The following is a 14,449-nucleotide window of genomic DNA, read 5'->3' as shown; positions in this document are numbered from 1 at the left end:
ACTGTGGTGCATTTGTCACAACCAATAAAACAAGAAGAAAACATTATTATTAACTAAACCCCATACTTGCTTCTTTTTGAGTCATTTGTGAAGATTGGCTTCTCCACCTGCTTTCTTCCTAAGCTCTTAGCAGCCTATGGGTATTGGTGTGCTCCCCTCCTTTTCCCTCTCTCCTGTGCTGTCTCTTCTGCCCCTTGCCCCGCCTCCCCCCAAACTCATGGGCTCTGTAAAGGGAGTTAAGTCAACACAACTAACATATTTGGTTGATCTCCAGTTTTGAGCAAACCCCTCACCTGCGTCAGAAATGAGGTTAAGAGCCGTGGTTTTGGAGACAGCATCAAGACTGGTGGCTTTCACCAGTTATTGAGCTTTCTGAGCCTTGTTTTTTTCTTCCATAGGGTATATTTCCACTTTACCAGTATTTTTTTTGTGTGTGTGATAGCCAAATGACATCATATATGTGAGCATGCATTGTAATTTTAAATTACATATAATGTAATATAAGAATTATTAGATAAACCAGGAGGATATGCAGTCTGCCCTTAAGCTTATTATGTGTGCCATATAAATGTGTGACACCTTAATCAAAAAGGTTTAAATGTGCCTTTGTATAATAAATATGTTCTTAAACCACATATTAGTGATTTGATGTTAATTTTTGCAAATCTGGATTTTCATGTAAAATAACCAGATTTATAAATGTGGAAAGCGAATTCAATTTTTTTTAAAGGGACTGTGGGCTGCACGAAACAAGAGCTAGGCTGGTCAGGGGTCACTAGGTTAAGTTGTGAGAGTAAGAAACTAAGTATTAGGCTGTGAAATCTCAAGTACCAAAACGCAGAGGCTCTTGCCCTGGGACATCACAAATGCAGTACCTACTCTTGGTCTTCCCTCTCCCCAGAACTGATTTGATTTATTCAGAGATCTGTCTGAATGTTCTTGGTGGGAGCCAGGCACAGGCATAGGGCAGGGGTCAACTGTTTTGTGTACATTGTGCTGTGTCCTTGCCCTTACCCATGGTACCTGCCTCCACTCCTTTCACCGAATGGCCTCCTCATGCTCTCTGGGATTCTGCAGCCTCTGCCCTATTCTTTGGTTGCCATTCATTGCAGTAATTAGTTGAAATCTCCTGCCTGTTGATGACTTACTTCATTTCTTCTTCACTGTGACACTTTATAACTATATAATTGCTTTGTCAATATCCTAGTTGGGTCTAGAAGTGTACAAAAAACAGGTTATGCATGTGGTCCATCTGTCATTTTGAACTAGAAGTCCTTTCTCAGCTCCAGTGACAATTTCTTTGCTTCCATGACAATTCTTTCCCTCCGTTTTCTCAGGGTCTCTCTTTCTCCAGCTGCCACTTAAATCTCTTGTTTCTCTGCATGGTTCTGCTCAACCCACTCTTCTTCTCAAATCTCTTCCTGGATGAACTCATCTGCTAGTGCTACTTCTCCGCCAATGGCTCCAAAAATCCCTGGGTCCTGCTCGGGCTCCACCAAGCTTCCCCAACACTGCCTGCTAGATAGCATCACCTGGACTTCCAAATCCTTGGTACCTCTTCAATCCCATTCAAAATTCAACTCACCATCTTCCTTCTCTTTCTCCATTTTGCCCTTGATCGTTGGCAGTATCATCTCCCCAGCGAGCCTTGATAGACACAAGAGAATGATCAACTGTTCTTTTTCCCTTCATCCTCAAATGTAATCAATCACCAAAGCCTTTCCATTTTACATCCTAACTATTTCTCAAAGCTACCCCTAATTCTCCCATATGCTCCTCTACAGATTGAAAGATCAGGAAAGGCCATCTCCCGCCACAGTGAGGAGGCAGGTCCCAACACTGCATTGCAGCAGGGCAGTCCTTGGCCTGAGAAAATTGTATATCATGTGTCTAAACCCCTATCAGCAAAAGAACAGGTCCTCTGACATGGGTTTATAACCGCAGTTTACAGTGGATGTAATCATTTGGTGGAGGAAAAATAAATCCCAAATGCCAATCTTCTAAACATCCTGTGTCATTTATTAGCCTGCCACTGATGACAATTTGCCTCTACTGCCATTAGCGTATTTATCAGGAAGAAAAAATGTGATGCAGAATCTGAAAAAGCTCCTGGTAAACTTCACCAATAGTGCTGATGAATTGTTAAACCATGTCCGGTCTTAGGAAAATTTACCTTCATGCTACTTCATGCTCTTTTCATAAAACTTTTTTTTTTTTCTCTCTCTCTCACAACAATCCTGTCATGGAGGACACTGAATCTTAGTAAGGTTAAGACTACATGATTAGCAAGTGCAGAGTTGAGACTCAAAGCACCTCTGTTTGTCTGCTAACCCTGTGCTCCTTGACTATTCAACAGTTTCTGCATCACAGGTTGGTGATGGTGAGATTCTTTACAGGTAAAAGCCTTGGCCACCTAGGTAAGGGAATCTCACCTGAAACACACAGTCTGCTGTGAGGTTGAATGCTCTGTTTTGTCTCTGAGTGCTCAGGTAGGAGACTAGAACGCTCTACTTTCAGAATAACAGTGACATCACACATTTATTGAATGCTCACTGTATGCTAGGCCTCGTTTTAAGTATTTTACTTACATTGACTCAGTTAATCCTTATGACAATCCTATGGGGAATGGCCCATTATCTTCATTTTATAAGTGGGAAAACAGGTTACCAAAGCTATTAACCTGGGTGTGAACCCAGCAGTCTGATTTCACCATGCCGCGATGCTTCCCCAGCTCCTGATCCGTTTCCTGTTTCCCTCCTCTCAGTGTCTGCTGCACTCAGGCCCTCTTTCTCCCTCAGCCTGTGATTGTGATACCTGCTCTAGTAGACTTCTCTCCTTAACACTCTAGGCCCCTGCTGTCCTAGGCATCTGCTTCTCCCAGGGATGTGCGGGATCGATGGTCAGTGCTGCCTGGGTCTCCCCTGCTAGTTGTTCCATGTCTGTTTCAGATCCAGAGCCGGGTTGATGTCATCAGGCATGTGGTGAAGAATGGTCTACTCTGGGATGACTTGTATATAGGATTCCAAACCCGGCTTCAGCGGGATCCTGACATATATCATCATTTGTAAGTTTGAAAATATCCAACACACCCTACGCCACTGCAGAGGATGCTGTGGATATATAAGTGGAGTCAGTGACTGACTACATGCCCCCAGGACCATCACATATGATCCCGATGGGTAGATATGTGAGATTCCACCTTTCGATCTCTATTCTTCTGGGAGCCTGTTAAAAAGCAAAGCTGGTTAGAAGATAACATTTTAAAGAGTCATTATTTATATATTTATGCAAATGTGTTCCCATTCCTTCTGAAAGGGGTTTTTGATGTAGAAAATGACATTCTGAGAGTGAAGAATGTGTTTGCCAAGCAAGATGAGGAGGGGGTATTTATGTGGCAAGATGCGGCCACATAAGACAGTCACCTCTCAAGCACACTGTTGCCTGTGCCCGAACCTGAGCATAAATTTGGTAAGCTAGTTGGTTAAGGGGAGTAACCCACTGAGGTTTTGCCTATACTTCAAAACCATGTAAGTCTCTTGCTGAGAAATTGCCTGTCTTTAAGATTATATTTGAAATATTTGAGTTGAAATGTCAGAAAGGCCCATTTGCCATTTTCATATTAGCAAAATAATTACCAAGAGGGAGAAACTCTCTTATCATTACCACTGATCCTCTGAAAAATTCAGGAATTTAGTTTTGAATAAGAAAAACCCACAATCTAGCTTCTGCTCTTGTGTTTGCAAGTTTGCTTGAAATTTATTAAAATTTCTTTCTAACTTATCTCCTTTTGAATGTTTTTAAATTATGAAAAAAATGTAAGGAATGTAGAAGTATATAAAATAAAAAGTAAACAACCCCACCCCGCACCTCCCACAAACCCCTGTGTCCTGCCTCTCCCTCCGCCCACTCTCCAGGGCAACCAGCGATAACAGCTCAGTGTGCGTCACCCCAGGCCAGCATCTGGGCAGATCCACATGTCTCTAAATGCACGTGTTCTCAATAAAATGTTCCACATAGTTGGGAGGAGAAGGGAGGGAGGGTTATTGATGCTGTTGGTTTTTTAAAGTAATATACATTCTGCAGCTTGCATCATTTTACTCATTTGTGTATCTTCGGCTTCTTTCCACATTGGGACACACACATCAGCCTCAAACATTTTAACAGCTGTAAAACAGACCACTTTTTGTTCATTTTCCACACAGCATATACCTGAAAGTTCTTGTTCTGGGGGGAAAAAAAAAAGAATGTGATAACATTGTGGGAAACCTAGAGGTTACTTTTCTTGAGAAAATATTTTCTGTCTTGCAAACTTCTAGGATATTGATGCTTAAGACTATTTTGTTATCTTGTGTTTAGATAACAAAGGTCATAAATATCTGAGGATCCCCTAAAGAATTTCAGGAAATAGTCGCAACCCAATTTATCTTCATTGCTCTCAAAATGGGGTGTATGGGTTTATTCAACATCTTTCTGGTCATAAAAATAATACGTATCTACTGTCGAGAATTTGAAAAAAATTTTTAGATACGAGAAGAAATTTAAATCACAAATAATCCCACCACCACCCCACCACCCAGAAATAGCAATTTATACATTGGTGTCGTTAGACATTTTTTTTTTCTGTTTACAAGCACATACCTGTACACTTTTTATAAGAATAGAATAATGCTGTCCATACTTTTCTATCTGTATGTTTATGGAACAATCTTTGATCTACCTATACATTTCTAACTTTTTACTATTGAAATTAATGATTTGGCAAATAAACATGTAGGTTTGTCTTGCATATTCTCATAGTTGATGTCCTCAGGATAAATTTATAGGAGTGGAGCTGCTCGATTCAGTGGGGAGGCCCCAGGGGCACACCCCTCTTCAGAAAGCCAGCCTACCTTCACAGAAATAACATAGGAGATGATAAGTTACCTACACTGTCAACAATACCAGGTCCTAATGCTTTTGTGTATGGAATAAAAATCTATATTTTTCACATACATGTATTCCTTAAAGCAAGGTGCATCACAATAGAATAAAAATAAGACTCAGTTGTCTGTATCCAACACACTTCAATTGTTAAGCTGTAGGAACAGCTGAAACCATCCTTAGAGAGGGCTGAGCCCTGGGTACCAAATAGATCCTGGCAGAACAACAGGCACGAAAGTTCATTACCAAATCCATTTCTTTGTTTTATCTCTCTTACAGGTTTTGGAATCATTTCCAAATAAAACTCCCGCTAACACCACCCAATTGGCAGTCCTTCCTGACGCATTGTGAGTAGCACGGATCTGAGATTTCTCAGGTGAGGCTTCCTCAGATCTGGGAGACGCCCTGACCACACATCCCAGCAGACTCTCTTTGAGACTAAATTAAGCAGGACTGTGCTTGACAGAAAACCAGACATCAGGGAGAATGAAAGGTGCTAACATTACAAAAACATTCAAGGTTAAAAATAAATAAATGAAATGAGTAGCAAGTGCATCCAGCACAAGTCCATAGACTCTCTGGTATGGTTGAGGTGAGCATACAGCCAGTTAATGAACGAGACAAAAATTATCACAGGTGGTCAGTGAGTATTCAGAGCTAATCCTGATTACATGAAGAAAAGCAATAACAAAAACTCAAGGGAGAGAAACTAACGAGAATAAGATGGAAAACATCAGCCCTCCACGTCCTCTCGGCCTCTCTCCATTTCAGGATGATGAAGACAGGCACAAATCAGATTTGAAACCCTTTCTACCATCCATCTTGGAATGTGATTTTATTAACTGAATTACAAAACCTGTTCCCACATACTTGTGATTGGAAAGATCATGTACTATTACTACAAAGATAGTAAATTCCTTGACTCATACATACGCATACATTTATTTGTGTGTGTGTGTGTGTGTGTGTATGTGTATTCTACAAACAGCTTATTGTAATACCCTGTTATCTCTTCTGGTCGGTGAACTCTGAATTTTTTTAAGTGTAAACACACTTGCCTGTATACTAGTAAAATTAAGGATCTAAATTGAACATTCTTTTCAGTTTCATTCTCTAACCAACACAAGGCACTGGGCTAGACCTTCTAAATTAAGATTATATTATAAGCTATAGGGGATGTAAAGAAAATTCACATACAACTAGATGATAAAGCAAGAAGCTCAATAAGCGCCATATGTGTTGTCCAAAGTGCTAGGAATACCAAGGGATGGGGGGCGGGGAGAGATAACATCTGATTTTTTTAGAGGACCAGGAAGAGCATTATGGAAAGGTAGCATTTCAGGGTTGAGGTGGGGGGAGGGTGTTAGGAAGATGGCTTGAAGATTGAATAAAGTTCATAATAAGCTGACATGGAGAGGAGGGATCGTAGAAAGAACATTCCACACAGAAAAAGTAGACGAAGTTAAAAGCTAGAGTTCTGTGCCCAAAAGTCATTTGGTGAATCTATAAAAAGTTGGGAAGAGAGTCATATTCCAGTTCACATTCCAGTTTCAGGTTTCCATTTACCTTAGCATCATAGACTGTGTAACTTGAACTAAAGAATTAGAATAAAAATTTGCCATAATGCAACAAAAAAATGAAAAAGTATTAAAATGACATATATCCTATTGTTCATTAGTAATATCTTTAATTCACAGAGATGCCAAGTAACATGAAAAAGTCAAGAATGCACCGATGCTACACTTTGAACTCAAGAAGCTTATACCAAAGAAACTATGCTTTATTGACATCAACCATGGAAATTACATTTTGTTTGTGAGATGTTCACATATCTTATGTTTGTGGATCACTGCATAGCCAGATTGTCAATATTTTACTATTCCATTCACAATTCTCTGTAAAAGAACCAGTGAACTCAATAGGAACAAATTCTCTATGAAAAATAAAGCATAATAGGTGAAGATGTGAATCCAAGCATAGAAGAAATAGAAGAGGAGAAAATTTTTCTTAGAACACAATGAGGAAAGAAGACATGGGGTAAGAAGCTGGGTTAGAAGAAGGAGAGAAAGAAGAAATAGATAAATGATTTTTAAAGAAATAGATAAATAAATTTTAAAAAATTTAGATGGAATTTTAAAAGAAGAATGGAAAAATAGACACATTGTTCCTTAATAGAGAGATTCTCTAAATAAGGTCCATGAAGAAAGTTTAGTAAGAAGGTTTTGTGAGCTGCTTTCAGCTTTTCAAAAAGCTTTGTTGGATTCACATTTTACTAAAACAAGGCCACTAAGAGCCTGCCCTAAAAAGTAAAATTTCGTTGGGGCTAAAATTATTTTGATTCAGTGACAAAAATTTTTATTTAATGCAGCTTATAAATTCTAACATAGATCTTTGATTAATAAAAAGTATGAACACTACTAAAAATGAGTGTTATAGATACATATTATTCAAAATCAATAGAAAAACCAACAATAAAGATCTGTATCTTGAAAAAATTAAGAAATCTTCTGAACAGTTAAAAACATTGTCTCAAGGGCCAAAATAGGCAACCAATTTATGTTTGTTCTAATGTCTATAGTTTTTTATGATATTCACATGCTTAAGACATATACACACAAATTTATCCTCAGGAAAATGTGATTGCTAACTAGGTTTCTATTTTACGTGTTGATGTTTTCAATACACACACACACACACACACACACCCCTTGCTCATCAAAATTGATTTTGTTTATATACACACCCTCTTTAATTCTGAAGATACAAGAATCTAACAGTGGAATTTATCTCCTTAAATCTCTAAATTTATACTTTAAATAGAGATGTATACTTTAAATAGAGAATAACCAATGATGTTTGATTATTCTGGTTCACCTTATACATTATGTGTAATAGAAATGCTGAGAATTCAAGAATTATATTTTTATTTACATTATGTAATAAATTATTCAATTATCACTGAAAAGAAATATAATGTGTATCAGTAGAATATATGTTAAAATGTATATGGACAAATAAAAGATTGTTTTTAAATATAGATTTCTTTTCTCGTCACCTTTATTCTCATGCTATCTTTCTAGTTATCTCCTTCTGATATCCTAGCTCCAACAATTCCCTATATTACCAAGACCTCTAATTCATTGACCCTACATGTCCTCGGTTCCCTTCCACTCATCTTAGATGGTTCTTTTCTACCTGTGTGTGCCCCACATCACCTGCCCTCTTTCCTTCTTTTATCTCATATCTCATTTCCATGACTTAAACCAAAAGCTATGACATCTCTTTCATATAACTTGCTCTAGCCTCCATTGCAGCAGCAAATCCTGTCACCAGCACTTTCAAAATATACCCTGAGTCTGTACAGTTCTACCACCTCCACTGCGATCGAGATCAGGAGAGAAAAAGAAACCTATAGAGGAGACCCTGGCATTACGGATAGGCATCTGCCAATTAAAAAAAAAAAAAAAAAAAAGGCCAAAAAGCCGAATGCCGAGAAACTCGCTCAAAACCGCCCAAGGGGGTGGGTACTGGGAAAGCCATTGATGAGAAGGTCTCTTGCAGCCTGCATAATCTTACCGTAAAGTCACTTCAAGGAGTACCGGGGAAGCCGCCAGCTCTGAAAAAACCGAGAGCCAGAAAATTGTAATTCTAATGCAGAAATGTACCTTGAATAGTTTTGATTTTCCTAGATTGGTCCTCTCCTGAATTCGTCTATTTCGTAGGTAGTCTAGCGCATTTGGGAACTGCAATGAGCCAATGTTGTAGGCAGGTGGCGCAAGAGGACCATATCTACCCCGGGGCAGCTCCTTTTGGCCCCTTCTGTTTTGGACATTGTTCATTCAATGAGTCCACAGTAAGTAACCCAAGCAGCTGTTCTCACTCCTGCAAAAATCTGCACCTCTGCTGCATCTCGGAAGAGAGGGGCTCCATTTGGGCCCCCAGTGGTTCCTTGGAAGCGCGCCCTCAGGTCTTCCCAGCTTCTCTGCACACTTTCTAAAAGCGTTGGGATAATTCAGGAAACTACACAGCAGGAGGTTAAAACTTAAAGTTTTCTGTTGAACACTTATTTTGGTGGAAAAACATTTAAGGTGTTAAATCCTTTACAAGAGGGCCTCCTAAAGTCCACACAATTGTTAATCAGTCTTCCCTGCTTTCCAGCCCAGGCCTCTCTGTAGAGAAAGAAGGAAAATTAAAACCACCTTCCATCTCACCCAGGCATCCTTCACCCTCTGTTTAGAGGGCGCGTTGCCTCCCATAGACACTGACGGACCCCAGGACACGCCTAGGGCAAGTGCATCTCCTCCAGTCAAAATGTTTAATACCTCCTCAAGGGGCGGGGAGGGGGAGAATCAACACAGAGCTCATAGAAAAATATCAGATTTGTGGTTATCAGAGGTAGGTTTGGGTAGTTGGTGGTTGATGGTCAAAAGATACAAACTTCCAGTTATATCATAAATAGGTACTGGGGTATAATGTGTGACAGTTAACAATGCTGTATGGTACACAAACTTTAAAGAGAGTAAATCCTGAATGTTCTCATCACAAGAAAAAACAGGTTTTTTTTCTTTTGTTTGTGTCTATATGGACTAATGAATGTTAACTTATTGTGGTGATCGTTTTACTATATATGTAAGTAAAATCATTACGCCATTGTGGATGACAAAAAAGGCCACATAATAAATCTGGCAAGCTCAGGAGAGGCCAACATGGTGGTTCCCACAAACTCAGAGACCGAAAGTAGCCAACCACAGAGGATGGTCTGAACATAAAAAATTTCTAACTAAAAGCAGGTCACAAAGGGTAGTCACATCCTGAGCCTGTAGCTTTCTTGACAAAGGTCGCTCTTTACCTTAAGTGAGCCTGTTTATTGTCTTTGCATCTAAGATAACATCCTTGGAATGTCAGAGTAATCCCCTTTTTCCAGACACCTCAGGGCACAAACCACGGTACCAGATCACAAGACCACATAACCCTTCATGGTTATCTTTTTCCGCACATACCATCTCTATGTGTTGTAAATGTTAGTTATTAACTCTCCTGTACCTACCAGTGTAAGAGAAGTATGTATCCCTCGGTTTTTACTTTTTATCCAACCCCAGAGAGTTCCCCGCTTTGCTTTCTCCTGCTGCCTTCATCTACCACCAATGAACCCACTTTAAGTCTCCTCATTGGATTCTAATGTATAAAATAAGCTGTAAAACTGCAATTCTCCGGAGCATTTTCTTAATCTTTCGAGATTTTGCTTCCTGGAAATTGTCATCAGTTTGGCTCAAATAAACTCAGTAAAATTCTCTACAAGTTTGGACATTTCTTACTTCGCCACTGTAATACCTTAAACTTATACAGTGCTGTATGTTAATTATCTCAATAAAACTGGGGGGAAAATTGACCCAGGGAAAGCAGATTATAAAAAAGCATTTTATCATGATTCTACTTTTTAAAAAAATCATATCTATTCATAAAAATAAAAGTATATGCCTTAAAATGTTAACAATGGGTTGGTAAGATAGTGGCTGTTTTTGGCGATGGCTTAAGATCTCGTAATTATAAATTTTACAATGAACATATGCAATTTTGCAATTGTAAGATATATTAAAATTTTTTCTTTAAAATAAAATTCCTCATGGTCTTCAGAGGCACCATCAGCCCTGATCTTTACCACTCCAAGACCTCAGACCATTGGCTGAGAAGGAGGGCCCGGTGGCTTTGGCTTCCAGGCACCCCACTGCCCAAGCAGGTGTGCTCACTCAGTGCGATCTTACAGAGCCTCCTCTGAGTACAGGTGCAGGAACAGTTAAATCAAACCCAGGCATCTTCCAGGGACAAATGTTTATTTTCCAAGAAAGTAATCTAAAATTTTAAGAAGGAAGGATCGTCTTCCTAAGTTGGCAAGCAGTGGAGTCCAAACCTCTCTTTATTGGTCAAAATAATGTTACTTTGACATCATCAGCACTACCCCTACTCCCACTGTTCTTTTCAAATAGTGCATTTAGGAGCCAACTGAGAATGAGAATTTCACATCTGTGACATCTCCCTCGTAAGGGACACTCCCTGCAGTTCGCGGAAACTAGATTCCCTTAACTTTGAAATGTCATCTGCTAAGGATTCGGTCTTCAGTGTCCTCTTCTGCCCCAGTCTGGATGAGAGGATGAGAAATTGGGCAGCTTTATTTCTCTGTTTACATATTTAAAAACTAACATGGGAGGATTGCGCTGCTTTATGCAACCACAAATCTCACACAGTTGAAGGGTGGTCCTGATGAGGGAGCCTCGTGTGTTAGTAATAAGCTGATAAGCACAGAATGGTGGCCCTGCCCAACATCCAGCTATAGGAACAAAGAAAGATTTTCCGTTTTGAGGCTTGGACCCACCCAGTCTGGAACTAGGATGACCTTGTTTCCATTACAATGGCATTTACAGAGCCGATCTTTCAGTAGCTGTAATTGACTCAGGCAAATGGGACCTGTTTGGCAGTAAAAACTTTTATTTAGCCCTTTTGCTTAAAAAAAAAAAAAAAAAAAAACGAAAAAACCTTTAGGACCAGGGTTAATTCACCTCCACAAAATAGGTCAAGCAAATTCTTACAAGGCTAGGCAATGAAGCAATGTTTTCAGGGGCCTCAGGCCAGTATTTCTCAGGAATAAAAGTAAAATATCAATGGCCTCATAGACCAAGAACAAATAGTCTAGTGTCTTTTGGATAGACATTCATTATTAACTATGAAGTTCAAGGAGACATTTGGGACAAGATGACCAGAGCATTTATGACTATCACAACAGTGAGTTCTAGCTGCCCTCACCCCACCAGCTGAAGTGCCCTTGAGCTCAGGTGCAGTCAATGGAACTTACAGGGAATTCTGAATGTGGCACATGTCTAATTGTAATTGTTATTATCGTGTTATCACTATATATTTTCTACAAAGTGTTCATAAAGCCAGATATGATACTGTTCAATAACGTCACCCTGAATATATGGTGCTTGTGTTCCTGCCCCAAAAGAGAACATTTTGAACTTGAGTCCTATCTGGAATTTACTTTTTCGTCAAGAGGACAAAATGCCCAAATTTATTCTCATCTTGCATTGGTGACTCAGGGCAGAAAAGAGGCAACTGGAAGAAAAAGAGTGCTCAGATTAAAGAGAAAAGCGGGGCTGCAAAGCTGGGCAAATAAAGGAAGAAACCTTTCCCAAGATAAAAATTCATCCTGGGACAATAATTTGCAAAGTTTATTAAGGAAAGCAAAAACTCTTTAGAAATATAATTGCAAAACGCACTGAACTGACAGTGCTATATCAAAATAAAGAATTTTCTTTGATGAGTAATTAGGTAGTTTTCACATTTGTCCAAATTTAGGCCTCTGTAGAATAGCTCTGGACACAGAGGAGGAAGGAACTGGGGCCAGAGAACAATAAAACCCAAAATCCGAACAGGACAGTGTCCATCTTTATCACCACACTCAGATAAGGATTTTCATCAACTCACATTGAAAATGAACAAGAAATTCATGTCTGAAATTCACAGTTTCATTTATAGTTTATTGCATATAATGTTCCAAGTCACTGTAGGGAAACCTGTTTGCAGCTCTCATTCCAGAGTGTGGATACAGTTGATCTCAACTCTGGTGCTGGTTTTATAGCCTCGTGATTTGAAAACCTGTAAGTAATGGTAGATGAAATGGCCCATTTAGGGGGATCTGCCTCCTCATCAGGATGAGATTCTGGGTCCCAGGTGGGATAGATCAGGTGAGGGGAGACACAGCTCTTGTTTCCTACTATGGTTACACTGCCCAACACGGTGACATTTTCAATTAATACATATTAGCAACAATAAGCAACATTTTTATAATCCTACTATGTGTCAGACACTCTGGTAAGCATGCATCATATATTGCTCCTTTTAAGACACGAGGAGGGTTTCATTGCTCCTATCTTACCAACGATTTGGAAACTGAGGTTCAAAGAGCTAGTTAATCAACTTGACCAAGGTCACATCATCCATTCGGATCCAGAAAGTTGAACCTGAGCCTTCCTGCATATGGCCCTAGTCCTGACTCCTCATGAGACCTCTGGTAGAGGGACCCTCAAGACCAGTGGCACCTCTCAGTGGCTAAGCGCGTCACTTGTGCGCTCTGTTTGGGCACAACCCAGGGATTGAGGGAAGTGATTGAAATGATTTCCTGTGGTCCCAGGACATTTGCAAAGATTGGAGGCCAGCATATAGTGTTCCATGTTTGCCCATAAGACCTGTCCTCTGTAATGCTAAAGGCTTTTCCAGAGACAGGTGAGCAACTCGTCGGGGTGAAACGCTTCCCAGCGCACAGCATCAGCTTGGGAGTAACTGAGGTAAATTCTAAACAACTGTTCTCTCCTCCTCCTCACCCCATGTTGGATTCCTACTCTCACTGAGGACACTTTGTTTTCTTTTCTTTCTTCCTTTCTTTTCTGATTTTTTTTTTTTTTTTGATAACTGTCTGGGTTTAAGAATACACGTGGATATTTCCTTTTCCCAGCTGCTGCAAAAACTGCTTGGATGTTTCACATTCTTGAGGCTCTCCGAGACGGGTAATGTCAACAATGATGTTCTCTTAGGATATTAAGGAATATTAGAGGTTGTATTCAGAGGATCTTCCTGATGTATAGTGAGTTAGAATATGGCCCAGATTAGTCTTCCAAATTACAAACGTAAGACAATAATGCTGAATATTAATTTATCATCATTATGGACTACCTTTTATTCAGGGCTTTCAGTCCATATGCTAAGATTTTAATAGCCATTGTCTCCTTTAATCAACAAAAACAACTCATGTAAGATAGGTGTTTATTAATTGTATGATCTGGAGTAAGTTACTGGGCCTCACTGGGCTTCAGTGCCCTGATCTGCAAGGTGGAGATAATAATGGCACCTGCCTTAAAGGCTGTAATGGTGATAAAGCTGAATAAGACACATGGAGTGGTTGGCCAGGTACCCAGGACAGAGTAAAAACTTACACTGTGTGTGCTCTCATCCCGTTTTACAGCTCAGGAACCAGAGCCCCCAGGAAATCTTGCCCAAGGTCACACAGCTGAGACTGAAACCTCAAGGTGAGGTTGTTAGCCATTCTGCTGTACTGCCTTGTTTCGTTTACTCTTGGCTTAATTAAATTAATTAATTATTTAAACTGAATCTTGTCTCTGTGTTATGTCTGGAGATAAATTCTGTTAAGTGGAGCACAGGGCTACAAGGATGGTGGATGGAGGGGCCAAGGGGCTGTGGATAAATTCACACATGCTCGTAACTGCTGTTAGGATAAAGCCACACTCATGTATTGGAAGCGCTGATTAGGGATGACCCTGTGTTCTGGTTTACCAGACCAGTCTTGACTTTACAGTCATCCTGGTATAATTACTGAGAGTGGCCTGTCACTCTCAAAAGATCTTGGTTCAGAAAATTATGTAACAACCTTACCCACAGTGGTGTCATGTTTAGCAAAGAGAAGGGCAGCCTGTTCTCATAAGGTGTTGGCTCCTGGCCCCATTTACAGATTATGTTAGCA

General features: G+C 39.8%; 1 protein-coding gene across 1 annotated transcript in view; it reads left to right on the top strand.

Annotated features, from left to right (window-relative positions):
• The window catches only part of LOC107508867 (cytidine monophosphate-N-acetylneuraminic acid hydroxylase), a 116,644-nt gene extending 108,272 nt beyond the window's left edge, over positions 1-8,372 (top strand). Inside the window, exons 14-16 of the mRNA XM_016140888.2 lie at positions 2,949-3,064; positions 5,200-5,296; positions 6,618-8,372. Of these exons, the coding sequence (XP_015996374.1) occupies positions 2,949-3,064; positions 5,200-5,275 (192 nt within the window). The 3' untranslated portion in view covers positions 5,276-5,296; positions 6,618-8,372. The remainder of the gene's footprint in view (positions 1-2,948; positions 3,065-5,199; positions 5,297-6,617) is intronic.
• The last annotated feature ends 6,077 nt before the right edge of the window (positions 8,373-14,449 follow it).

Source organism: Rousettus aegyptiacus, unplaced genomic scaffold (assembly GCF_014176215.1).
Source record: "Rousettus aegyptiacus isolate mRouAeg1 unplaced genomic scaffold, mRouAeg1.p scaffold_m13_p_17, whole genome shotgun sequence".
Lineage (NCBI taxonomy): Eukaryota > Metazoa > Chordata > Mammalia > Chiroptera > Pteropodidae > Rousettus > Rousettus aegyptiacus.
Note: the sequence above shows the minus strand (reverse complement) of the source record. Positions and strands in the feature narration are given on the sequence as shown.